This window comes from Rhamphochromis longiceps, linkage group LG6 (genome assembly GCF_057381845.1).
Source record: "Rhamphochromis longiceps isolate RC_006_pf linkage group LG6, R_longiceps_female_GT1.1, whole genome shotgun sequence".
NCBI lineage: Eukaryota > Metazoa > Chordata > Actinopteri > Cichliformes > Cichlidae > Rhamphochromis > Rhamphochromis longiceps.
Window position 1 is genome coordinate 43,262,184 of NC_140562.1, and position 25,705 is coordinate 43,287,888.

The 25,705-nt window shown below is 41.4% G+C and overlaps 2 protein-coding genes across 2 annotated transcripts in view; one reads left to right on the forward strand and one right to left on the reverse strand.

The window, feature by feature from the left end:
- The first annotated feature begins 3,162 nt into the window (after nt 1-3,162).
- LOC146668833 (tensin-4-like) lies at nt 3,163-16,612 on the forward strand. The gene is made up of 11 exons (XM_085410872.1): nt 3,163-3,409; nt 5,595-5,931; nt 8,041-8,408; nt 8,735-8,866; nt 10,746-10,838; nt 11,322-11,399; nt 13,235-13,297; nt 14,983-15,154; nt 15,262-15,330; nt 15,442-15,471; nt 15,850-16,612. Exons 1-11 carry the CDS (start codon nt 3,187-3,189, stop codon nt 15,980-15,982), a joined length of 1,698 nt encoding a protein of 565 aa, XP_085266998.1. The 5' UTR covers nt 3,163-3,186; the 3' UTR covers nt 15,983-16,612.
- Nucleotides 16,613-16,741: 129 nt separating this feature from the next.
- Nucleotides 16,742-25,705, reverse strand: part of krt222 (keratin 222) — a 29,974-nt gene continuing 21,010 nt past the window's right edge. Inside the window, exons 8-10 of the mRNA XM_085410871.1 lie at nt 24,392-24,612; nt 23,335-23,437; nt 16,742-19,586 (exon numbers count right to left, since the gene is read on the reverse strand). Of these exons, the coding sequence (XP_085266997.1) occupies nt 19,373-19,586; nt 23,335-23,437; nt 24,392-24,612 (538 nt within the window). The 3' untranslated portion in view covers nt 16,742-19,372. The remainder of the gene's footprint in view (nt 19,587-23,334; nt 23,438-24,391; nt 24,613-25,705) is intronic.

The window sequence follows — 25,705 nt, forward strand, 5'->3', positions numbered from 1 at the left end:
ACATGTTCACAGCTTTAATTCTACAAACAGAGGTTTAAACACAGGGATATCTCAAGGTTTGTTTTAGTAAAGAAAGAATAAAAGGAACTATGATTGAGCAACATCCAAAGAACACACAAAGAACGGCTTTGTAGTGAACTGAAACTGTGTTAAAAACAATAAAACATGTCCACTCATTGTGCTTCTCTTGATATTTCATGCCCCCCTCACCACCACCACACACACACACACTTATTTGCCTTCAGTGAACTCTGCTCTTGTTTCTAAGGCAACTTTTCATCCAGTCAACATTTGACCTACACCCAGAGCGTCTTTGTTCAGGTTTATGAGATTAGCAAACCATTGCATTCTGTTTTCATTTACACACTAATTTTTTATCTTTATCAGTGTGTACTCACAGATAAAGGGGTGTGTTTAATGCAACACACATTCTGACTGTATTCATTTAATAGTTAAAGCAGTCTTGGGTAATAGTGGAGCAATATATTATTAACTATACACCAGCTGTTATAGGGGAAGAGCAGGGCACACCTGGGACAGGTCACCAGTCTGTTGCAGGGCTACATCAAGCCCTCACATGTAAAACTTTTGAAATGTCCATAACGTCCTTTGATCTGAACAATTTGTTAAGCTCTATATTAATGCTGGCATCTCCTCACCAAGAGTAACTCTGCATTTTATTGACAAAATTACAAAATTACAAAAAAAAAAAAAAAAAAAGACTCACTGAGTTTAATAGGGTGTCTGTTTCAAAGAAACACGAGTGAAAAAAAAAATCCATCCATAAAAATTAGTGCTGGTATGACATCATCACCTGGAGCGGCAGGGAGTCGTGATCCTTGCTGCTGATAGGCTCACTGGGAAGAGGGTTGGGATTTGATTAATAAAAGCATCCAACACTTTGAGTGCAACACACTGCAGAGTCAGACGGTAAGCAGCATCACGGCAAGGATACTGATCAGAAGATAGCAAGGTAAGAGGACTTTTTTTGTTACTTGTAACAATAAACAGGATATCATCTGCAGCAAAGGTTTGCAACTAACAGCAGCAGGTCCTCATTTTAAGTTCCTTCCTGTTAATTACGAATGCAGACTTAAGTGTTTATTATAGCGCGACATGGCAGGGACACTACATGAAACCAAATAATCGCAATATTATGCTCTTATTTTCTGAGATTTAAAAAAACGTATCCAGCTGCTATATGAGCTGTAGTGTATTTCATGCACTGTTTCACAGACTAAGTTGGACCTTTGTGATGCTCAGTGTGTGTTCTTCATGAGCTGAAAATGTTGTTAATAATATGAATTTCCCTTGAAAAGAAATGGAAATTCTTTCCACAATGCACATCTCACTCCTTACAAGCTTTTCCTGTTTTAGGAAAACATTAGAGTTGCCATGGTAACAGCCACTTACCTGAGTGACTCACTGAGCACCACACCTTGTCTAAAGTTTAAAAGAGGGAGACAGATGAGCCAATCCTCCCACATATTAGTCAGTGCGCCCCAGGGCGGATGTGGCTACAATGTAGCTTGCCATCACCAGTGTGTGAATGTGTGTGTGAATGGGTGGATGACTGGATGTGTAAAGCGCTTTGGGGTCCTTAGGGACTAATACAAATACAGGCCATTTACCATATTACGCAGCCCTGCGTGAGCAGCTATTCATGCTGATGTCAGCAGTGAAACATGGCATTTACTCAGCTCGAGTCATTATTCACCACGTGCTGTTATAATAACGATTGAGAAACATGTTGCACGGCGCGGTCTGTAAGAAGTACTGACTCATACTGGGTGCTGCACTCTAGGACGCACACTGTTTATTTTTTACAGCAACAACAACTTTTTCAGATTAGCCGTCACTGTAGTCCACGCTGATGTGGACAACCCGCCACAGATGCCCAACAAATGTTCAGGTTTAGCTTTCTGCAGAGTTCCTGAAGCTGAAAGCAACTTAGGCTTCGAAGTCATTTTAAAGGAATTTAGGACCACAGCTGAAGATAAAGCAGTCACTCCAGGTTATTTAATTTTTCTGGTTCACTGGACCTCTAGCTCTCTGAAAGCCCAACAGTTTCTGAGCATTTTTGCCCTTATTGTAGGTTTATCCTCCTAAAGTGCTGCACCTCTATGGAAATCAAAGTGTCATTACTGGAAACACAGAGAAGTGTGGCATATAGCAGGCTCTTTATTGTTTTTTTCTTAACTTCTGCTAGGCTGGGAGGTCATTTGGCTAGACCCCAAATGACAAAACCATAAAACAAAACATCCCCAACAAACTGTACTAATGTATGCAGGCTAACTTGTTGGTTCTGGATAACATGTAGAAATTTACGAGTCCACCTTGAGTTGAATCCAGATCCAGCTTGAATTCGTGCCAAGTTTACATCACTTTCTGCACAACATGAACTATGCCTGGAACCAGTTTCAGCCATGCCTTGGTTAAATCCATGTTGCTGGTTTTGCACTTCTCCAAGTCATTCCTAGAAATCTCAAAATATGACTACTGTTGGCTCCATTTTCATTTTCCACTCGTCCAATTCGGGGTCCAAGAGTGCCCGAAGCTCATCTCAGCTGACGTGCGATCAATTATTTCTCAAAGGCTACACATAAGACTTGTTTTTAGAATACTGAATTCAATACTTTAAGACTTTAGGGTCCACGAGAACCCAGGTCTTTGTTTCATAAATGCCACCGGTATCAATAGCAGGATGGAAATCGTACTCCTCCCTCTGTTCTCAAACTGAGCAGTGTCTGTTGTGTCTGTTCCCACCTATTCTGCCTTTAGCCTTCAAAAGCTTCTGAGTCTGCACCAACACTCCCTTTTCAAAGGCCTTTTCAACTCCAGATGTCCTTATACACATTCACAGGGTCCTTTTTCTCCACCGTTTCCAGTCTTTCTGTATTGCTAATGTCAACATAGGGCAACAAGTTGCACAGCTTTTGGAACCTTCTGTTAAAAATGCAATTGCTACTTTGCTACTTTCTCCAAAAGCAACACTGAAAAACTCAGGATGGGTACCCATGTGTGGTGCACAGTATCGGGGGGGGAAAAGACCTTTTGATGCGTCTGTTATACAAAAACAACAATGGCAAGGCTTTCATTTCATTCATGACAGAATAACCGATCTCTCTCCATTGTCTCTCTCTGGCCTTTGGCAGGCACGCACAGAAGACTCTGAGCTCCCCTAACATGATGCCTACAGTTAAAGGCTTGGCACACACGATACCCAGTCATGTTCTCAGAGTGGGCCAAACTATTTGCTTGGAACCGTCACAAGAGACAGTCACCCACCATGATGATCTTGATCTCGACATTTCTCTGGAAAATCTCAACCAGTTAATCTTGGAACTGGATCCCACATTTGAACCCATCGAATGCAGCAAAAGTCCCACATGTCTCAGCCCCCCTGCAGGTACAGTAAGACTGTAAACACTTCTCTTGCTCTACCCAATTCAACCTCACATCACTTTATTGCAGATGCATCAAACTCAAACGAGAGACAGTCAAAACTTGCTTGCTGTGTGGGAAACTGAACTTGAAAAATTGTGTGGTTAACGGGTACCATATAGCAACTTTATTGCTCTGAAATCAGTTACGTATAAAAGCCTAAAATTGCCAAGTGCAGTTTCACAGAAAATCTACATCTAATTGACCTCAAAGCCACTTCTCCAGTTTTTTCAAGCGATATAATATTCATTTTGAAACCATGCACCAGCAGAAATATAGCAGCACCCTGCGAAGGGTGGAGCTTACTGAGGTCACAAACACTAACCTGACTAGATTAAAACGCCATATTTGATTCAGGCCTTCACGATTCTGACAGTTATATATATATATGGCAAAATATAAGGACCAGTATGCTAGGTCCTCCTTAAGTTGACAGGGAAGAGATAAAAATGGCCTGTATTTATATAGCGCTTTACTAGTCCCTAAGGACCCCAAAGCGCTTTACATATCCAGTCATCCACCCATTCACACACACATTCACACACTGGTGATGGAGCTACATTGTAGCCACAGCCACCCTGGGGCGCACTGACAGAGGCGAGGCTGCCGGACACTGGCGCCACCGGGCCCTCTGACCACCACCAGTAGGCAACGGGTGAAGTGTCTTGCCCAAGGACACAACGACCAAGACTGTCCAAGCCGGGGCTCAAACCGGCAACCTTCCGATTACAAGGCGAACTCCCAACTCTTGAGCCACGATCGCCCCAGGGTTTAAAGAGGGTTTAAAGCTATTTCATTAGTCCAAACAGTAATAAGACAATTTCAAAGACACTTCAAACTCAGACACTTCATGCAGAGTGGTCATAAGCAAGATTAAATATTGCTTTGGTTGCATGTCTCTTAAAATCAGTTCAACAACTTTTTCAAAGCTATTTTCTCTGCTGCTGTGGATTCAAGCGTGTAAAAACATTGCTTGTTGGTAAAGAAGTCATCAGTTTCTCATCTCTCTTAAAATTACTCCCCTTGACCCTGTTGGAACCTGGTTACAGGCAGTGTGCTGGGAAAACTTGTCATCATGTTTCACCCATTATGTTATCACACTTTCAGCAATAAACCAAAGCAACTTAATGTTGCCTACACATTTGGTACCTACATGTTAAATCTGCTTTCTGATCATTTACCTAAATATACTATTGTAGAAAAGTTAAATTTACTTACAATTTAGAGTGATATGTGGACCAGATATAACATGTACAAAGGGCCTGTTTAGCCCTTTGTTATGCTTCAGTCTAACTCTTGAAAGCTCCCAGCTTTCAGAGGTGTGACACAGAGCACAGTAAAACCATAGCCACCCTTGTAAACAAATAGTACAGATAGCCTTGGGCTCTGGAAATTTACCCACCCTTTCTGAGATAGTTTTAATATTTTTAATCATGTTGTAATTGCACCACTTTGTCTGTCCTGGGATTATTGCCCAGACTTGTACCACACCCTGCATGTGTTACAGCTACAGACTGAAAAGGCTCAGCGAGCAGTCACGCACCGGGGTGGAACAACGGTGCCTCATTCAGTCCTGCTTTCATCAGAAAGTGTGCGCAAGAGTCAAAGCATACATACATATGTGTAAAAATAAATGGGTTTCCTGTTTCTGATCTTTTCTTCAGAGAAGTTTGGTCGTGTGTTTATGAAACTGTCACGTGTTCTGAAAAGGTGAATAAGTTTAAAGGAAATCAAGCAGCAGTGTGGAGAAATATCTCCATATTCAGGCAGATTTCGCTCTTTCTGCATGAACATTAGTCATAATTATGCAACTCTGGTTGCAGAAGCCGCTCGTCTGGCATATACAGACACCACATGCTATGGCATTTTCTTAAGGGCGTAAATTGTGCCGATCACCACCTTGATCCTGACGAATCAAGAAGTGGCTGAGGCTCCTCTAGGCGATCTAATGTTCTAGCAACAGTACAAATGTGCAACTCAAAGAACACTCTGTGCAAGCAGGTACCTGCATGACAAAAATACCTGGCAACGGTGTCCTTACATACACACCAAGCCAGTTCTGCTGATATAAACCAAACCAACACTGTTTTTTCCTCACCAGAATAAACTCCCTCCCTCCCAATACTAACATCTCACCCTTCCACCCACAGATGCCTCTTGCTCAGATGAAGATTTCTCTGAAGTTGTGCTCATTCCTAGAGGCTGTTCAACCATTTCATCACCCACAGTGGTCCCCTCGGTGTCCCCGAGTATACCCATCCCCACACACAACGGCCTCAGATGCAGTCCCCAAGGGACGCTGGTTTTCTCCAGCTCCCCAACGTCCTCTCTGCCCCCGCTGCCATTTGGCAGCGCACCCAGGCGAAACCCCTCACCGAAGAATGACTTTTGCCAAGGATCACTGCGGCTGTCACACTCCAACAGAAACAGCACCGCCTCATTGCTCTCCACCTCGACCTGCTCGGACACCAGCTACATCCTTGGCAGGTAAAACTCAGTAAGACATCCCATCATGATACAAATGTCTTCCATTCTGTCCACTTCTCTGGTCTTGAAAACTGATCCACTTTAAACATGGTGAGTATTTTGAGGCGACACGAGCAGAGAAGGCCTGATCGACTTGGATGAGCAGTGCTCACATTGTGACTAAAAGCTGTTCCATTCTGTGTGTAGGCGAGGGTCACACACACACAAACACACACACACACAGATATTATTGCTTTCCCAAGCGTCTTACTCCAAACTTTAACCATCACAGGTAAGAGCCAAACTCCAACTCCAAGTCTCAAACTTCAAGCAGGCCTGAACGAGTTTTAACACAGTTTCACAGCATTATGCTCAATCCTTTCACAAGTGTTAGGGTTCATTTCTAAACACAAAGTCGAGATTCTCCTTATTTAAAGAAAGGGAAGGGGGGGGGGGGGGGGGGACATGCAGAAACTAACTGTACTTCCCAGTGAAATACACTAGTTTCACATTTTTACTGAATTTACTATGAAATCAGGACAATTTATGTCCATGTACTCCAAATTTCTGACATGAAACAATTTCTGACATGCATCTCTCCCCTGATCTAAAACAGGTCTTACAACTTATTGTGACTCATCTTTATTTATTTTTGGTTATTTCTGTCTTTTGATTTCCTGTGAGAAATGATTTCAATCACCCACTTGAGTTCTTATCACGAAACCTGCAACCCGCAGTCTACATTTTGAACAAGCACAATCACATAGTCCTCAAGTTTATCCTTACCGCTGTGCGCTTTTATAATCAATGAGTGTTTAATGTGTACTTCACGAGTGTCTGTTTGTCATGTATTTATAGAGCAACTCAAAACTGTAGCTAGAAAAAAATAGGTCAGGTTGCACTAGGCCTAAAATACTGCACAACCTTATGTTCAATTTGTTCTATACCCGCAGCACCAGTTTACATCGCAACAGTCGTCTAAAGGTGCATTATAATTAGAGGTAAAGACTCCACGACAGTCTTCCATGAGGAAGAACTTAGTGACACTTTTAATAGGAAGACCTAGAAAAGACTTTTCATGGTTTTTCTTGGCTCAGTCTCCTGCTTTTATTTAGCAGGGCACTATACACAAGCACAGTCTGCATATATCTAAGGCAAAAGACATTTAACACACAATTCTTTGCTTTTATTTTAGCTTTTACCATTTGATAACCAGTTACCCACTGTAATTTCTTTTGTTCTGAAATAGTTTGAAATATTAAGAAAATAACTTAATCTATCAACAGAAAAGAAGAAAACTGACTTGCATTTCCAAAAACATGTATTGTGTTAAAGAGCTGTTGACTGCATTTGAACTAAGCGGCGCTGTACTTTGGTTTAAAACCACTTTGTGCCTTAATGTAGTGCCGTAAAACCTACTCGGATCGACTGGTTTTCCATTATAATTTAGTACCTCCAAATGCGCGTGATCTTCGTCATGCCAACGTGTCCAAGCGTCCCACAACTTAATTAATACGCAGCACGAACGCTACAACAAAGGTGGACAAGAATAAACCTGCTGCTCGGTCTGTGGATTTTTGTCAGACTTGGGGATCACTGAGTTGTTTTTTGTTGCCATTTCCCAGTTGTCGGGTTTCAAAAATGCCAGTTTTGATTTCCGTGAACAAAACACTCTCATGACTCGTAGAGTGATGCTACTGACCAGCCAATTGGTGGCATGCAGTCGATGACGTCACATTTTAGTACCTGCTCGGATTGCTTGGAACCCCGGCCAAGCAGGTACTAAAAAAGTACCTGGTAACAGGTGAAAACTGTGCCTAGTCAAGCCCAGTAGGTAATAATGGAAAAGAGGCTTAAGTGACTAGAACCTCAATTTAACCATGCTAATCATTAAGAAGACCTTTTCATTCACAAAGTAAGGTAAGCCTCTCGAAGAGGTTTGCTTCTGCACAGGATAATTACAAAAACACTTTTAAATTCAAAAAACAAAAAACATGTTTTTTATTAAAGTCTTTGTTCCTTTAATTATAGTTATCCTTCTACAGGGAATTAAAATTTTAAAAAAATGTCTCACTGCAAAAGAACCTTGTGTTTCCAACGTTATTTTTCCTCCTTTTTCTTTCCTCATAGTAACCTCTCCTTAACCGGTGAAGATGCTGATTTTCCAGAGTCCATGCTACCCGGCTCCTTTAGTGACGATTCCAGAATGAAGCCCTTGAAGACAAAGCGAGGACATTTACAGGAAGTGAACAGCAGAAGAGCACAGAACGGCCCAGTCTCAGGGTCACTGACCGATATTCCCGTACTGTTAGTCAACGGTGCACCTCAACAGGACCTGCACAGCCCTGAACCACAGATCGAGTTACTCCAGAGGAACCCTGTGTCAAAACCAACATATTCCAGTTCTCAAGCCCGTTTTAACGGCAGCCAGCCATCGATGAAATTTGTCATGGATACGTCAAAGTTTTGGTTCCGTCCACACATCAGCAGAGCAGAAGGTGAGACCCAAGCAAGCATCACACGAAGACCTTACAGTAAAAGCACTAAATTCACAGTGGATTTGTTTGAGGAGGTCTCAAAAGTAACAATTTCATTTCACAGTCCTGCTTAAAGTACAAAATGTTGATGCAATTCAGCATGAAAGCATTCACCACAAAGTTAAACACATTCAGTGCTTTTCCATCAATGGGAATCTTCTCGAAAGCTTTGTTCAAACTCTGAAACTGTGCCATCAAGCTAAAGTGATCCATAAGTGTTTTTCTTGAGTAATAAAACACACGTTGTTGCATTTTTCTGAGCATTTTTGATGTCTTATTTATTCTAGCTGAAGCTCTGGTAAAAGACAAGGAAGCAGGAACCTTTGTGGTGAGAGACAGCACCTCCTACAGAGGCAGTTTTGGTTTGGCCATGAAGGTAGATCAAACGCCCACCAGCTTTACTGCTGCTGCCTATCCAGGTAAGCTCACTAGTAAGAGCAGTGGCCTGACCTCAGTTTCAAAAGCAGAAATCAGTCAGATCCAGGAAACAGAAGATCTTAAAGCCACAAAAAACACAACTGCACACACAAAGCATGAATACAGTGTAGCGTATTGCTGTTGTTGTTACTCATATATAACACAGACGGTGTATAAAGATCTCTAATTTTACATAAATGCTCTGGTCTATACCAGAGCCCTGCAGCGCATGCCTTACCCAACTCTGCTGACGACATCAAGCGATCTGTGGCGTGCTAGCACGCAGTGCTGTCATTTTTTCCTACCACAGTATACCTTGTATAAACACAAGAGAAAACCAGCTGTTTACGGCACTGTAAGCAGTCGGTGAGGGGAAAAAAGGACCTCACTCACGAAACAATTTTGAGGCTTGCCTCGTTTGTAGATTTGTACGTTTTCATCCCTTTCAGGAATGCGGGATATGTGAGCGTTGGTCAAGCTCTGAGACCACTTCACTGACAGGCTCCATCCATCGAATTAATCCCTACATCCCGGGCAATCTAGCAACATGTTTTTCCTATTTAGCATGGTTTTCTTTAGCAGAACATTATATAATAATGCCTCTTTTATTTAAACCAGCCACAAAAATGTAAGGCTATAAAATGGAACTAAAAGCACTAATTAACTCAGTGAGACCAAACAGTTTGCCTTAGCTAAGCTAAAGTTATAAATCCTTCACATACAGACATGTAAAGGCTGTCTGTTCTGCTCGCTTACAGCACCAATCTATCCTTAACTCTGGTCTCAGTGCAGTCCCTCAGTTTACCCTTTGTCATAAATGAATCATTTTAGCTCCTCTCCCTTTAAATGAACTTTCACCTGATTGGTTGCTCCGTACAAACAGAAGGTTCAAACAGCAGGTTCAAACAGCAGGTGGATGAATATCTGCTCTCAATGTGAGCTTTCCGCTCCCAGAGATTACCGAACAAAACTTCTGCTAGTTTAAGATGAGCATCCAACACTGTAATAGTATATTTGTCATTCTTTTCTGTTATAATTTCCATGCACATGACTGACAGCATCATGTGCATGCTGATAATCACCTAGCCTCCCAAAAAAGTGAGGAACAAAAGAAGAGAGTGCATGCCCTGAAACCTCGCAGCACTGCTCGTGAGAACAGCCAATAAATTAGGCTGTAAAGCTCTGCGACTCTATTTTACCGACAGACCGGCACTAGTCAGTCCTTAGGGGGAAAAACATAGGACAGGACGACAACATCAGATCGTTGATGGCCTCATTTATGTGTTTATGGTGGCCTTGTAAGTCAGAATGAATTTTAAATTAAAGTAAATTAACTCCCTGATCACAGCAAATGACAGGAGACAACTACCTGAAAAACTCTACATTTATTAAATCTAATTTATCTGGGCTGTATGGAGGCAAAACGCACTGAATGAATGGCAGCACTTTACTTATTACAGCAGCAACATAATGTTTTTTGAAAGCTTTATGTACCCTGCGTCTCTCACATTCAGAAATCACTGCCATCCAGCGCCATTAGTAACTAATGCCTCTCTTCCATCATTGTGGTCTCAGTGCTGTGCAGAGGCAGCTCTGCTTCAGCGCCTTTTAAGAACAAGCTCACATTTCGAAAGGTTTGGGAATCCTGTGCAGCAGCGCTACTGAAGCCAGGTGAAAGAATTCGTAGGTTACATTTGCCAATCGCTGATGAACATCTTGCGGTGCCCTGCCACACAGCCACTGACGTCAACACAAGCAATTATGTGGTTCTGTGTCTTCTTTTTTGAAGAAACTGGTGGGAAAGGGTTATTCCAGTGCTTCTTTATCACATTGCCTTCATATATTGTTCATTCTCTGACATTTGTCCTTTTGTCAAAACAGGGGAAAGCAGCTCTGATCTTATCAGACACTTCCTCATTGAATCATCTGCCAAAGGCGTGCGCATTAAAGGCTCTTCTCAGGAACCCTACTTTGGTGAGTCGAGTTATCAGTTTCATACCCACCGAGAATTCACTCGTCTGTTTAAAAAGCGAGTGCTGCTCTGACTCAGAGATCTCTCGCCTCCTGGGATGTGGGTGGGCATGAGTGCCATGGATCTTACCCTTGAGCATTAGTACAAAGGGTGTGTATTCTCACACCCAAAGAACCTTTCTTATCAGTAGTGTGGGTCACTGGTTTGTAATCAGACACCCATGGCCATGTACTGATATGTCTGTCGCCACAGATATGTAACGTTACAGTAACGTTGTCACTGAAATATGGAAAAACAGTCATCATAGCAGCAGAAGGATTTATACTGTAGTGAGTCTCTGTGTCATAACAAAACTCTGTAGGTTGTCTTCAGACCTGGCAAAGTGTTGAGGATAAAGTTCAAATTTTATTGTTCTTGAAATAGCCAATCAGAAAGTTGCTTATCTGTACTCAGCTGGAGCTGTGATTTGCTTTGTGTCTTTGCAGGTAGTCTCTCTGCCATGGTGTACCAGCACACCATTTCTGCGTACGCCTTACCCTGCAGATTATGCCTCTACTGCCACGGTAACTGAGCCTTTGTTATTACTGCACACACACACCAGGAGTAGGCAACTCCAGGCCTTGAGGGCCGGTGTCCTGCAGGTTTTAGATGTATCCTTGTTCCAACACAGCTGATTCAAATGACCTCCTCAACATGTCTTGACGTTCTCCAGAGGCCTGGTAACGAACTAATCATTTGATTCAGGTGTGTTGACCCAGGGTGAGATCTAAAACCTGCAGGAGACCAGCACTTAACTTTTTTAGTGCTGAGACTTAATAAAGAATAAATAATAAAAGTAATCTTCATGTTTGAAAACTATCAGATTGCCTTAAACCTGCATCCTTTCCAAAGTTTGCAAACAATATTGGTTCATAAACATTAAAATAATGGAGTTTGACTTTTTGTTTTAAAGTGTATTTCTAAAGGGGCCTTTAACATATTTCCTTCAATATAATGAATCGACTGCAAAGGACAACTGCTGGGCCCTGAGAGTGACAGATACCTGCTGTGTGCTGCAGAAAGAGACTATGTGAGAGAGACTGAACTATCTGGAGACAAAAGCAGCTGTAGACAACCATTCATACTATATAAAGATATTTTTGAATGAAGGCTTAATTTCAGTCATATTAGCTCGAGCTGAACTTAACAGTGATCGAGTCTGAGCTTTTAGGAAAGGGTTAAAAAGAACTGCTGGGAATTAAGCTTTTTAAGCCAAGGCCTGATCGCCTCTGTGCTTTAATCTGGACCTCAGGAAAGCCAGGAGTTTGTTCTGCAGACCTCAGTGACTTTGAAGAAGTGTACTGGTTCAAAAGATCAGAAAAGGTATGAAGCCGCTAATTCCTGCAATGCCTTAAAAACAAACAATAAAATCTTAAAGACAATTCAGAAACTGACTTAGTAACTGTGCTGCAGCGTTTTAGACCAGCTGCAGTCGGGCTCAACCTGTAGTTTCAGGTAATACTGAATAAAATATTTAGTTCATTTTGTAAATCATGATCATCATCAGTCACAAAGGAGGGTTCTCCAGGATATACTTATTGGCTAATAACCTGTCAATCACAAGATGCAAGTCAATGAGTGAGCAATGTCCTCAGTCAGCTCCAAGCCACACTTCTTATGTGGTGCTGACAACCAAAATTACCCTTTCGACCAATCAAAATGATGGACACAAACCAATGAGTGGCATCACTGAGGTCATGACCATCCCTTAGATATAGTCGATTGTGTTTTTCTGTCTGTGTCAAAGATATAACGAGGTAGGAAGGTGTCCTCACTCAGACGCTTGGCCTTTCTCACAGTAGGGCTACTTTCCAAACCAAATTCTAACAACTAAAACTATTTTGGAAAGAAGATAAAAGCCAAACTAAATGAGAATGTTTCTTCAAAATATGGATTGTCGGGTTATCTTTCTCACGTCAGAGACAAAAAGCAGGAACAGATCCTAACTGAGTGCGGCTCCAGCGACCACAAGCTGGCAACTGAAAAAAGGAAGAAACAGTAATGCAGGGAAACCAGGGGTGTTTCCAAGAGTCTGCTAATGTACTGGCAATGAGCAGAAAACTGAAACATGACACTAAAACAGATCTTTACTTGAACAAGTTCTATTGTGCTTTAATGCCACATTAAAAAAAAAAAAAAAAAAGCAGAAATATTCCCAGCAGAAGAAGAACAGGGACAACTTGCTGCTCAGTATTGACAAACACGCCCCCAACATCAGGGACAGACACCACGAACACTGGAAAAAACATTAATGTTGAATCAACTGAAAGTGTCATTTCTAAGTCATTTGGTGTTACTGTTGTGCCAGTAAAGCCCCTCAAATTCAAATAAAAAACTCAAATCTTATCTGTCTACACAGACCTGAGATCAGCAGAGGAGAGAGCAAAAGAGAGAGCACCTTCAGAGGACGACAACAAAATAGGTGAGTCCATGTAACGCCCCAACAACTCTGTTTGGGCATTTTTAGATAAGTAGTATGGCCTGTACAGGACCTGGCCTGGTCCAGTGTCCAGGATTTGGGGAAGACTTCTTTGCCTTTGCCAAAATAAAGACAAACTGGACATTTTCTGTCAGATCACAATATTAAAGGTATTAAAAAGTGGACCTTTTCTAAGCAGCAAACACTGATGATAAGTTATGATTTAAGATATGATTAAATACATAATTTTGCACCAACACTCCAAAAACTAGGACGGGCTTAATTTAAAATTAAGCTAATGGAAACACAGGTTAGTGTGACCTAATATAGCGCAGCTGCAGGTTTCCTTCTGTTCGCCACAAAGCTGTACCTGTGCTTCAGCACAGCCAGGGTCAGAGTTAAACTCCAACAAATTAAACTCTAAAATAAGCAGTAACAGGAGTCTGACCAACAGAGTTATGATAGAGTTAAGAAGAGTTAAGAAACCAACAACAATTAACCCCCTTGCATTCAACCTTTTCCTGTCCTGCGGTTATAAACACTACTGTTCTGCTCTGCAGCCAAGCAGGAAATGCTGATATTACCGTGTCCCACCGACTTGTTATCTGAGGTTTGCTCACGAACATCGAAAGCCTGGTTTGAGGGTTTGCACATCGCTTTTATCTGCAGAATATAAAGTGTTGCTTTTACCTGCACCCCTGTTTTCATGTGCATTGACTTCCTGAGCAAACAGCGTGACTGACTGTCAGGCAGTTTGACTTGCCACAGCCGTGAAGCCTCTCACAGGTGGTAATAATACCTCTTCTCGGTAAAGAGCTACGGCGTTAGAGATGCTGCTGATTTCACGCCACAGCCACGTGTTGCTTCATCAGTGAGAGTTCAAAGACCGAACTTTTCTTTTAAAGTCTGAAAAACTCAGGATATTATTAAAAACACTTAGCGTCGTCCTGAAGGCTTTTCCACATTCCTCAAAGTCTCCTTTCACTAAGTGGGAGAAAAATGTTCAGGCTTTGAAACATTCCAGCTGTTTTGGCTCAAGTCCACTCAACCAGGCAGGCAGCCATCTTTGTTTCGACACAGATAAATGGAGGACAAAGTATCCCAAAATTTTATTTACTTCGGTGAAATACTGAGAGATTTCTCAACAGAAAAATAAATAAACGAAGTGAAAATATATAATCATCCAAAGCAACAAGACAAACTTTCATTTTACAGAAACTGGATCACAAGAATATTTTTATTACTTCAAAGCAAAAAGGAAGTAGGGACTGAAACACAAAATATTTTGTAAAAGTGGTGCACAGTCCTGCAGCAGGAAGGTTCCTGGGTCAAACGTCCTGGTCAGTTTCCTTCTTTGTGGAGCTTACTCCTCTTCTGCATAAAAGTTATTTGATAAATCAAAACTTGTCATTATAGTGCAAATGAAATACAAAGAAACAAAAAACCTAAAACAACAACTGCAAAGATATCACAAAGAATCAACTAATAAAAGAAGAAGAAATAAATGATAGTACACATTGTTTTCTCGTCTCCTTTATTAACACACAAACATGGGGAGTCTGAGGACATTCCTCAGCGCTTCTTACTTTCTGACAACACTCCCTTCTGTACTTAAAGTCTCCCAGTGGCAGAATCGAAACAACCCCTCATCTCTGTTTAACAAGTGTGTTTGTTTGTCTTGTCAACAGCCTCCAACTTTGTCTACCTTAACGCTATCCCCACTGAGATGCTGACAGGCCCCTGTGCAGTGCAAAGGGCGGTGTCCTCAACACTCAAGAAGGCTCCGGGTTCCTTCACACCAACCATAGTCAACATGAAAGTGTCTCTGAAGGGTGTCACTCTCACAGACATCAACAGGAAGTAAGAAAACACATGAAATCAACGTTTTGCTGAGATTTTATGTGCTGCCGTGCTGTTTAGGTGTGGTCTGTGTGTGACACTGGGTCAAGACTCATCGTTTCTTGCAGGCTCTTCTTCAGGCGCCATTACCCTGCACACATGCTGAGCTACGGTGGTGAAGATCCAGACAATCGAGTGTGAGTATGCACGACATGAGCTGCGAGCGCAGACGTCAGAGATCATCTCCACTGGTGGTCATCAACGTGTTTCATTTCTAATCTGAACATTTGTCTGTCTTATACTCACAGGTGGACGAGAGGTTCAAGTTTTGGTGCAAGGTAATCTGAACTTCAAGTCTAAACAGGGGACCTGTTCTGTTCATTTACACATTTTAGCTGTATTAGTGTAGCTTTGCATCAGCAGCAGCTCAAAATAATCCTTCTTTATCTTACACTGTGTCTTGGTGCAGGAACTCAGCTCATCCTCTTTCTGAAATAAGGTGTTTCAGTCAGCTCCTCCCTTTTAAGCCAGCTTTTTTCTTATTGGCTGCCCCTCATAAATCAATTGTTTGAATAGGATGTGGGTGGGGCTTCTATGAATACTACTGAGAACAATATATTTGACAGTAAATAATGAAAAGCAGAAGAGGTCCCTTTGAAAAATATCTTCTTCTTGGGGTGCAGATTAATCTGACTCATGTTTCTTTGTGCCGACAGGTTGTTTGGCTTTGTGGCAAAGGGCATTGAAGCCGGTATGGAGAATGTTTGTCACGTATTTGCAGAATATGACACCCTGCAGCCCTGCAGCGAAGTCATCAAGGTGATTCAGGCAGCTGTATCCAAGCCATAAACATGCAAACCCAGAGACGGCGTGATACATCTTCAAGACTCCTGCTTACACTTTCTGTTTAACACTGTGCTCTTCTACAAATAACCTGTCCAGTATGGTGGTTACAGGAAGTGTCGCTACTGCTTTGGAGAAAACTGGACAAGTTTGTGTTTCTGCTGAATTGCAAGGAAAACCTGATTTAGGTTCCGGTGTTTGATCAGATAATAAAAATCATATTAAAAGATATATGAGTGATTATGGCAAAAATTAGGATATAGTGGACTGCACCTATAACATGATTGTAAATGAATGAGGCGCCATAGTTTGAATATCATCCAATCAGCTTGTAAAAGCAGTAAAACAAAGCCAACTATTTCTTTTAAGACTGCTGAGAGAACAGTTGTAGATGTGAGAAAGCGGCACGCTATGTCTTCATAAGAACAGGAGCCCTTTTCCCTGAGAGGTGAACGTGCATTATCTGATGCATTGAAATATAGTGATGTGGTAATTAAAAGTTTGAAGGTGAAAAGACTTGAAGAGAAACAAATGAACCCTGGTAGGTCAGTTCATTTCAAATTCTGCAGCTACCCCTGAATGTATTTATTACACTGCAATGCACTGTAAAAACTTTATTCTCTGTATATTCGTGGATTTTTATTTTTGTTTTTCATGATGGAAAATAAACATTTTTAACTATTCATATGTTAATAGTGTGTGTGAAAATAATAAAGAAGAAGAAGCTTTATTTTGGACGTGACAGAAAACACAACAGTCTGCACATATTTCTGTGTTTTATTTGAAATGATAAATCTTTAGATAAAAGCATAATGCTTCATTCAAATGAAGAGTGTGCTTCCTGAAGCAAAGCAAAACCAAGTACAGAACTGCATAGGTAATTTTTTTAAATATTCTCAACATATCTTAAGGGACCCAAATGCAAAGCTCAGCGGTCCGCTTCTTTTATATATATATATATATATTTATCTTTGGTGCCAACTCAAAAGATAGCATAAAAACTTGAGTCTAAGGTGCAACAGGACGTGTTACAGGACCGAGTGGAGCACTGAGAACACTCTGCAGTGGTAACTATTTACAAACACTGCCCTCCTCTGGTTAAGACGGGGAATCTAAATTCTCACTGCTGTTTGGTTCACAGTGAGTATCACACAATAACGCCATAGCAATATATATTATTGTATTCTTTTTAAATCCCCACACAGAGGATTAACCGCAATGACAAAAGACCCTCAGAGTAAAAGAAACTCTTCTTTCAGTGCTGTGAGTGTCTGCAGTGCAAAGCAGGAAGGGACTGTATGAAAATTAGCGGACACGGAGCAAGGCTTTACTTTAAAAGCAAAGTTTAAGACACTCATCTACATATTTGATGTTATATGTACCTGAAATCGTCAGAGATGGTTATAATGTGGAAAGTAAGTTGCACTGAAATGTGACCTGTTATTGTGCATGATCTGTAGTTGCGTGAACTTGTTTGAACTATCTGCTGCTGTTTTGAAAAAGAGATGTTACAGTCTTTTATTGGGATAAATAAAGGATGTCATTTAAAAATGTATATAGATCTATTAGATTAGTTAGAATGATTTTTCCATCAACCTTTTTTTTTCTTTTTACATTTTTTAATTAATTTTTAAAAATTAATCTGTGATCTGAGCAGGACTCCGCCTTTCAGGATGACCTCTTGAATCGTGGCACATTTGTCTATTTGCAAACAAGCTTTTTTAACCCCCCGTCTCAGTGCTGGAATCCCAAACATTCTGTTTCCATCTGTTCTGTTTCTCTTTCACCTCAGAGTCATCCTCACTACAGACTCCTCTCACCTGAAACCCAAAGGTGACCTGGTCTTTCTGTTTTTGCCCCCCCACAGTCTGGACCCGTCTGATATGTCCAACAATTGTTAAATCGGTTCTATTTGATGATCTCTTATTATTTTTTAAACTCATTTTTTAAATTCATCATTAGTATTTGTTATTAATTTTGTTTTGTGGGTTTTTTATTCTTTTTATATTTTTCCTGTCGCTGTTTTATTCGCTACCTTTTGATTTCTCACCTGATCACCTGCACTTCCTGCTCAGTACTGCCTCTAACGCATCCATTTTTTTACACAGAATAACTGAAAAGCACTTTGGGGCTGCCCATAAAGAACTGGGCTGTTCATTTGGTCTTCCTTTGGGTCAACTTCTGTTTTTTTCAAGTGTGCTGCACGGTCAAAGGTTACCTGATGGGACTGGATGTCCATCTACTAACCATCCAGTGTTAACAAATATCAGCTGGTTAATAGACGTAGGTTTAGCTCTCAGATGGCCCTCCTAAAAATCTGATTAGGCCACAGGTTAAACGAATTGGTACCTAATGCAGGAGAAACATTTGAAAGCCATCACAGTGATTCTTTCGTCCATCATGTGACTTTCAGTAGAAGTTTTCCTTCTCAGATTTTTTCTTTTGCACTTTGTAAACTCTATTTTAAAAGTGCTATTTAAATTACACTTTGATTGCATTTTTATTTCAGTCAGAATAATATCAGGCGGCTTCTTTGGTCAGTGTGTACGTTTTTTTGAAAAATGGTGCGAATTGCACTTTTTAACAGATAAAATTTTCTCCCAGTGCAGAAACCTCACGGTGGAAGGATTAAAGACTAACACTGTCTTCTAAATTAAATGCTAATGATCTGATGGGAAAATAACTTTCACGTGGTCACCGATGCACATATCAAAAGGGAAAATTTCCCAAATTCTTCCATCAATTTTCCAATTCTGATCTATTTATTGATGTTTTTACACATGTTTTGCTCTGCTCTGAGATGCAGACTGGAGTTGAACGATTCTGCGACATTGACAAATTTTATATGTCATTCCTACAAAAAAACAAATAAAAAACAAAACTTTGTAATTTTCATACAGCCCCTCACAGAAAATCTACCAAAACATGAAAATCCACTCTTAGGTAGTTCACAGCAGCTCTTAGTGCTGTGTCTCCATCCATCCAAGTCTACCTGTGCTCTCAGCTTCCTGTACCAGGTGCTAATCAGGGTTAAATGCTGTAGTTAAGCAGAGTCATTGTTATGATGTCTTTAATCCAGTGAAACCTAACTGAAACAAAGTGTTCAAAGACAGCTTTTCTTCATCTAAAATGATGACGCAGAAATATGTTTTACATATTAAATACTTATCCTCTGTGAAGTAATGACTGTAAGTCTTTCTGACACTATAAAAATGGTCACCACAAAAGCCTGATGGTTAATGATCGTCCTGTCAAAGATGAGATCTGATGGGAGCTCATCAGCTAAAATTCAGATTAAGCACGATGGTGACGGGTGGTAACGTGCCCACCGTCGTGGCACAAATGTTATTTCTGTTACCACAAACCAGTGTCAGCTCGGGCCCAACGGTGACCGAGTTACTGCGTGATGGTCGGGATGCTGCGGGATCTCTTCATGATGAGACGCACCTCCACGTCGGGGAGGCTGTCCTGTTTAGTTTGGGCGCACCCCTCGTCCGCCGCGGCCATGTGCAGGTCGAAGCGCAGCGACACGGACTTCTTCCTCAGCTTGGGATTCCCCCTGAAGAAGGAGCCCTCCCACTGCTTTATCACCTTATCAATCTTCTCTGTCCTGGTGAGAGACGTTGGAGATGTTGGTAATAAACGGTGAATATGCAAACTGTAAACAGATTCTGTGAAAAACGTTATCGGGCTCTTTGCGTTTCTTTTGTTTGTACAATGACTCATCTTCTCTTTGAATTTGAAAATCTGTCTTTTCATCTAAGTGTCATTCATTCATTCTTATCCTTGCTGAGACAGATAGAGCCTGCAGGGGGCAGCGACGGAGAGCGCTGATGCTAAAATGTGCTGAGCTTGAATTGCCCTAGATGTAGCCTTTGATAAGACATGATGTGAAACATAAAGAAGATACGCCCTCACTCTGTATTTTAATCATGATATAACACATCATTTTGTATCCTCATCAAACTATTTTTGAAGGCTTTTGATATTCTGGGAGACAGTCAATCAGCTTTCCATTGATTTACAGTGACCCTTCATTTTTAAAGAGACAAGTAGACCCAAGCCGTGTCAGCAAACTGCTCTGAAACTGCACAACAGAGCCTCTGGATCCTCTCATGCTAAGGGTTATTTGGGGCTTCCTTTAATTTGTCTGCACATTCATAATGATACAACTGTCTGGGAGGGAGGGAGAGAGAGAGAGACCTTGCCTCAGCCCACTACTGCACTTTAAAGTGTGTCACAGCTGAAACGGGGTCAACTAACAGAGTGGTAGAAAACTGAAACACAGAGGTTGCACATTTATGTGTGTTTGTTTTGGTTTGTTTTTGTGTCAGATGGTTTCCAAAGTGGGTTCGATAGTTTCAGTTTCATCTTTAATATTTTAACATGTCAGTTTTATTTAGTTTTGATGGTTTAAGCGTTTCTGTCGTTTTAGCTTATTAAAATATGGGTTTTACGTTCGGGGGTAGACTCAAACAATTCAGAATGCATATTAATGCAAAAGTAAAGGGAAATTATTTGACATTGGTTTAAAATAATAACAGTTGATTCTGTTCTGGACATGTTGTTTCATCACACATCCAAGTGACTTTTCAGTCTCTGCTGACTGCAGGTTTCCTTATAAACAGAACATCTGCATAATGACTGAAACCAGCAACACTGTGAGGTCAGTTTCATGATCATTAATATGTAAATTGCCATGACCACTGATCAATGGTCATATGCACCATTCACCATTCACAGCATTGTAAGATGGTGAAAGATGTACCCTTAGGCCTCCTCCTCGATTTCCATGTAAATGTGTTCCTTGACTCCCCAGACAAACCAGCGTTCCTCCCACTGAAAACACTACATCCAGATAAACAGATTTTTTTTTGGGACCTCCTCACCTGGATGATTGAGCATGCATCAAGACAAGTTTTCACAGGACTGCTTCCAAGTAACAGCCCATTACTGCTAATCAAATCCACTTGATTTAATCATCAGCACCTCTACAAACACAGTTGTGAGTGATGCCGTAAAAGCAGAGGCTTTGACAGTTTGATGGTCTGGAGCAATGATGTGTGTGTTAACATAATGACAAAGAAAGCCCACAATGATCTCAGACAAGCAATCGTTGGTGCCCATCATTCTGGGAAAAGTTATCACACCATTTCCAAACAATGTGAAATCCTTTGCTCTACTTTCACAAGTGGAAAACATTAACGTTGTCCGTTTTCCCAGGAGTGGACGCCGCAGCGAATCCACACCGAGGTCGGACGTGCAGTGCTCAGAGAAACTGCAAAAAACACAAAAGCTCCAGTTTAGACCCCACAGGCCTCAGTTAGCAACTTGAATGTTAAGGTTCATGAGAGTTCAATTAGAAATAGACAAAACAAGTATGACTTGTTTGGATGGGTTGCCAGGAGAAAGCCTGATCTCTTTTAAAATCTGTAGATGTTCTGGATAAAGTGAAAAACAAATTTAGTGATGAGGGCTCGTCTTGATAAACAAAACAAAAACCAAACAAAAGAAACCAGCACATATAAAAAAATAATAATAATTCACTACACCTAGATCCCAGATATCCCATGCCGATCATATGTTTTTAATTGCTTCAGCCTGCCCACGGTTGCTTTTGCATCTGCATCCATCTCTCGTCTGTTGTGACTGATGCAGACTCTTTTATTCGCTGGGATCTCGCTGCTGCTTTTCCCACATCAGATGGAAATAATCACTCCTGATTGAAATGTAATATTTACTCTGCTTGCAGCTTTGTGTTTGATCTACACCTTTTCTTTTTTCCTAGCAGCCCCTTGCTTCACTGTTTGACCAGCTACTCCCTAATTGTGTCCTTGGCTGTCTGGTCTTATCAGGCAGTATGGAGCAGGTTTGTCAGAGCTTTTCTGCTGGGAACAAGTGTCTGCCTGGACTAGAAATGAGCTTCTATGTAAGGTCAAACAAATTAGCCATGCACTAAAAGGCAGTGTATAAGCAGGGTGAAAGACATCAGGTGATAGTTGTCTGTAGATCGTTCACTGTGATTGATTGATGGATTGTTAATCTAAAAATGTCTTGGCAATTATCTCCTAGTATACTAGTAATTTGAAGTCTGCAGTTACAGACGAAACACCAGTTTGCTCAGTAACTGCAGACAGACGCCTCACTCAGGGAGTAGCTCTGTGCACTGCTTTGAAGTTAAGAGCCGCACACTAGTGGATATTTCAGGCTCTGGTCACCTAGGTTACGCTAATGTATCAACAGCCCGTCATATATCAATCAGTCACTTTTCCTGATGTTGGTAGCTGTCGCCAGTAGTTATCTTACCCTTCATCACTTTCAGTCACTGAATGTCATTGACTTTCTCTGCTGTTGCCACATCACTGCGATCACTTCCTTTGCTCCTGACAAAGTTGATTAGTTTAAACAGACAGTTTTATTTAGTTCTTGTTCATTTTTCCATTTTTTGTGGGAATGTCTTTCAGCTCTTCATCACACAATGTTTCGAACATTTAACCAGCATGAAACTGGAATGTGACACAACAGTCAGCTGCTGACATCAGCCTAATCTTATTTGCCAATCAAATATGCACACATAAGTCAGCAGGGTGCATTCTTACTTGTTATCTTTAGAGAGGGAAGAAGGGCGAGGTTTAGTCTAATTAAAAGGTCAAACTATGCAAGAGGCCCTCCACAACAAAATAATAAACACGGGTCGTCCATCTTTGATGTGGGCAAGCGCGGTCACCTGCAAAATGTAGAAAATAACAGGATCTTTGAAGCAAACAACAGCGCACTCAGGAGAAAGTGTGAGGACATGACCGATAGTTGCTGGGCTGGCAGAGCAACTGCGTCTCTTTGCATCTGCGGCTCTCTGAGGACATTATGCAAGTGTGTATGCGTGGCTGTGTCTCGGTCTGGTAATACCTGAAGCACGAACAAAGATTTCCACCCATGTCTCGTCCAACAATAACAGGTGTCACGCCCTGAAGCATGCATACCGGGCGAGTACCTCCACATCAAACACAGGCCATTAAAGAAGGAGAATTCCCATGCAACCCAGTGAGGAATTACTCATGGGAACTTAGGAGAAACAAAAACATTTAGCTCACAACTCGTTCGATGTGTGAAGGTAATTCTTCTGTTCGCCTAGACGTCGCCGGGGAGTGGAGTATGATGACTGCATGCTTGTGAACTAATATAAAGACTCTAATTGAAATGTGTTAAAGCTTCAGGAGATTACATGAGTAAGATGTTTTTGCAATAGGGATTTATCTGTGTGATGTAATTAGCGGTTACTATTAGAAAATGCCTAGGTTTCACACTCAAGCAGAAGCACTGACTGCAGGCCAAGTGGGAGCACAGCGATCAATACTTACTCAATGGTGCCGTGACCCTCCGCGCTTTCTTGCACCACATTGCCTTGAAGGATCTCCTGAGTCTTCACAGTGGAGATTGGCAAGTCCTTATCTAGTTCTGGCTCTGCGAGAAGTCGTTAAAGATAAACCATAATAAGAAATGACTGCAACAAGTAGGCGTGTCACTACTTTTCCATCAATAAAGAGGAATGCACCGAAATGATGAGACGTCAGCTTTTTGGCCAAAAAATAAGATTACCGATGCGACCCAAAGACATTTACATATCATTTGTTCCCATGGAAATTACCTGAACCTCTCCTTTGAAGCTGAACATAACACCGGGCTCATGTTACACTCTATATTTGCCTGTTCTATATTTATACAGTAATCAAAATGTCCCGCAGTATATTTGCAGAGCTTTTTGTTATTTTTTCCCTGTACATTAGAGTCCATTGACATCTCTTGTAGTATTCCCCGTCTGCCTGCCTGGTGTCCTGTGTTTAAGTCCCTTTAAGGGTTTTGGCTCAATAAAAAGAAAAATGGAGGAATGGCGGCTACATGGTGGCTATCTTTCTGTCAGTATGATGTGAGATGTCCCACTCAGTGCTGCACAGCTGATTTTTCTGATGAGGCCCATACACTGTATATAAAAGATGGACATAGCCACTGTGACGTTACCTGCCGGTTTTGGTGTTAGCATTTAAGCTACTGTGTTGGTTTCTGGAGCCAGAAGTCACCATAATTAAAAAGAAATGGGTTGGAGAGCTAAATTGTAACGCTATCGAGTTCTGTTAGCTTCATCAATTTTGCAGACAAAACACTTATTCCCACATAGCAAAGTTGGTATGGCCCGGATCTGGCCCACACAATATGCTTACACATTCTTTGCACATACCGCAAAGAATGATGGCCCTTTGGTGGCCCAGATCTGGTTTGCCAGAGGTGGCTCACACATGGGCCAGCACAAGGCCTAATGTGTCACATTGGCTCATTTAATTATGACACACTGTATGAGAGACACCTTAAATCAAAGAGGGACTGGTTTGCTCCGCACAGCGAGGTAAATGTGTGTCTTACCTGTGAGTATCACCAGGCTTCGCTGTCTGTACAGTATGCTTTTCTTCAGCCCATTTTCTGTTGGGAGGAGTGAAGGTATGTCAGGGAGGGGCTCTGACTTGGGTTCGTCTGGAGTAACGGCGAGGTCACTGAAACCATTTTCAAGTCCATTCTCCTTTGGCTCCACGACTGAAGACCTCCATGGCCGCAGAACCATCGGCTGTGCAGTACGACCCATGTATCTGCAGGCACATGAAGACGTAAAGATGTGTAATATATGTACGACTCGGACGGCGGGAGGGATCTGTGGCGGCACTATATCCCTTGAAGTCTGATTGTTTCCATGTTTGACACCAAGTTGTCATATCATGAGTTCACAGTTCTTTACTTTCGCTTCTCTGTAGAATGAAGGATACAGCACCTATGGTTGTAACCAGACTGCTGGTCGTTAGCTCTCCGCTCTGCGTTCATATCCACAGTAATGTAGAAGCCACGACTGCTAATACATGTTTATGCAGGCAGGAGGTCTGTCTCCAATTAAAGCCATTATAACTTCCTGAAGTTACTACTAATTTTCAAGTCGTTTGATACTTCCATACCACCCCAACTGCTTCTTAGTCATCTGCTTTCATCATGTCATTTTAATTCCCAGGAAATTCCCATCCTTTATGCTAATGTGAAACGAAAAGCAGATTAGCTGAAGACTGTGGGAGGGATAAACACAGAAAAGGCAACAAAAAAAAGGTATCAATTTAAACAAGTTTGGCCAACTGGAAACACATGAACAGGTTTAATAAAAAACAACTGAATGGAATTTTATTCACAACAAGGTGCTTTATACTGTAAAGAAACCCCACCAAACAATCCTCTAAGAGCAAGCACGTGGCAAACATAAAACCAGGCCTCAAACCAGCACCTCTCTTAGGGCTGTCAAAAAGGAAATCCTCAGATGTTAATCCGTACTAAAAATTGCTTTTAGATGTTCCAAAAAATTTGATTCTGTTCATCTGGACGTAGAGTTTTCAGTGGGAGAAACGTTTCGTCACTCATCCAAGTGACTTCTTCAGTCTCAGCCGACTGCAGGTTTCCCCAATCTTACAAATTGGAGGTTCATTTTCAACTATGCACACAATTTGGAAAACACGAAGCTCATGAAGTGTAACAGTAACATCACTCAAACCCCATTTCTCGGTCTCACTCAGATGTCATCGTTCTGCACACTTCGCTCACCTGCAGGAACACCGGACATCAAAATGTAACATCCTGGTTGCCAATTAGCCTCGCTCATGTTGCGCCTGTTTAAACTCCGCTGGAAGAACAATTCAGTGGGTGAAA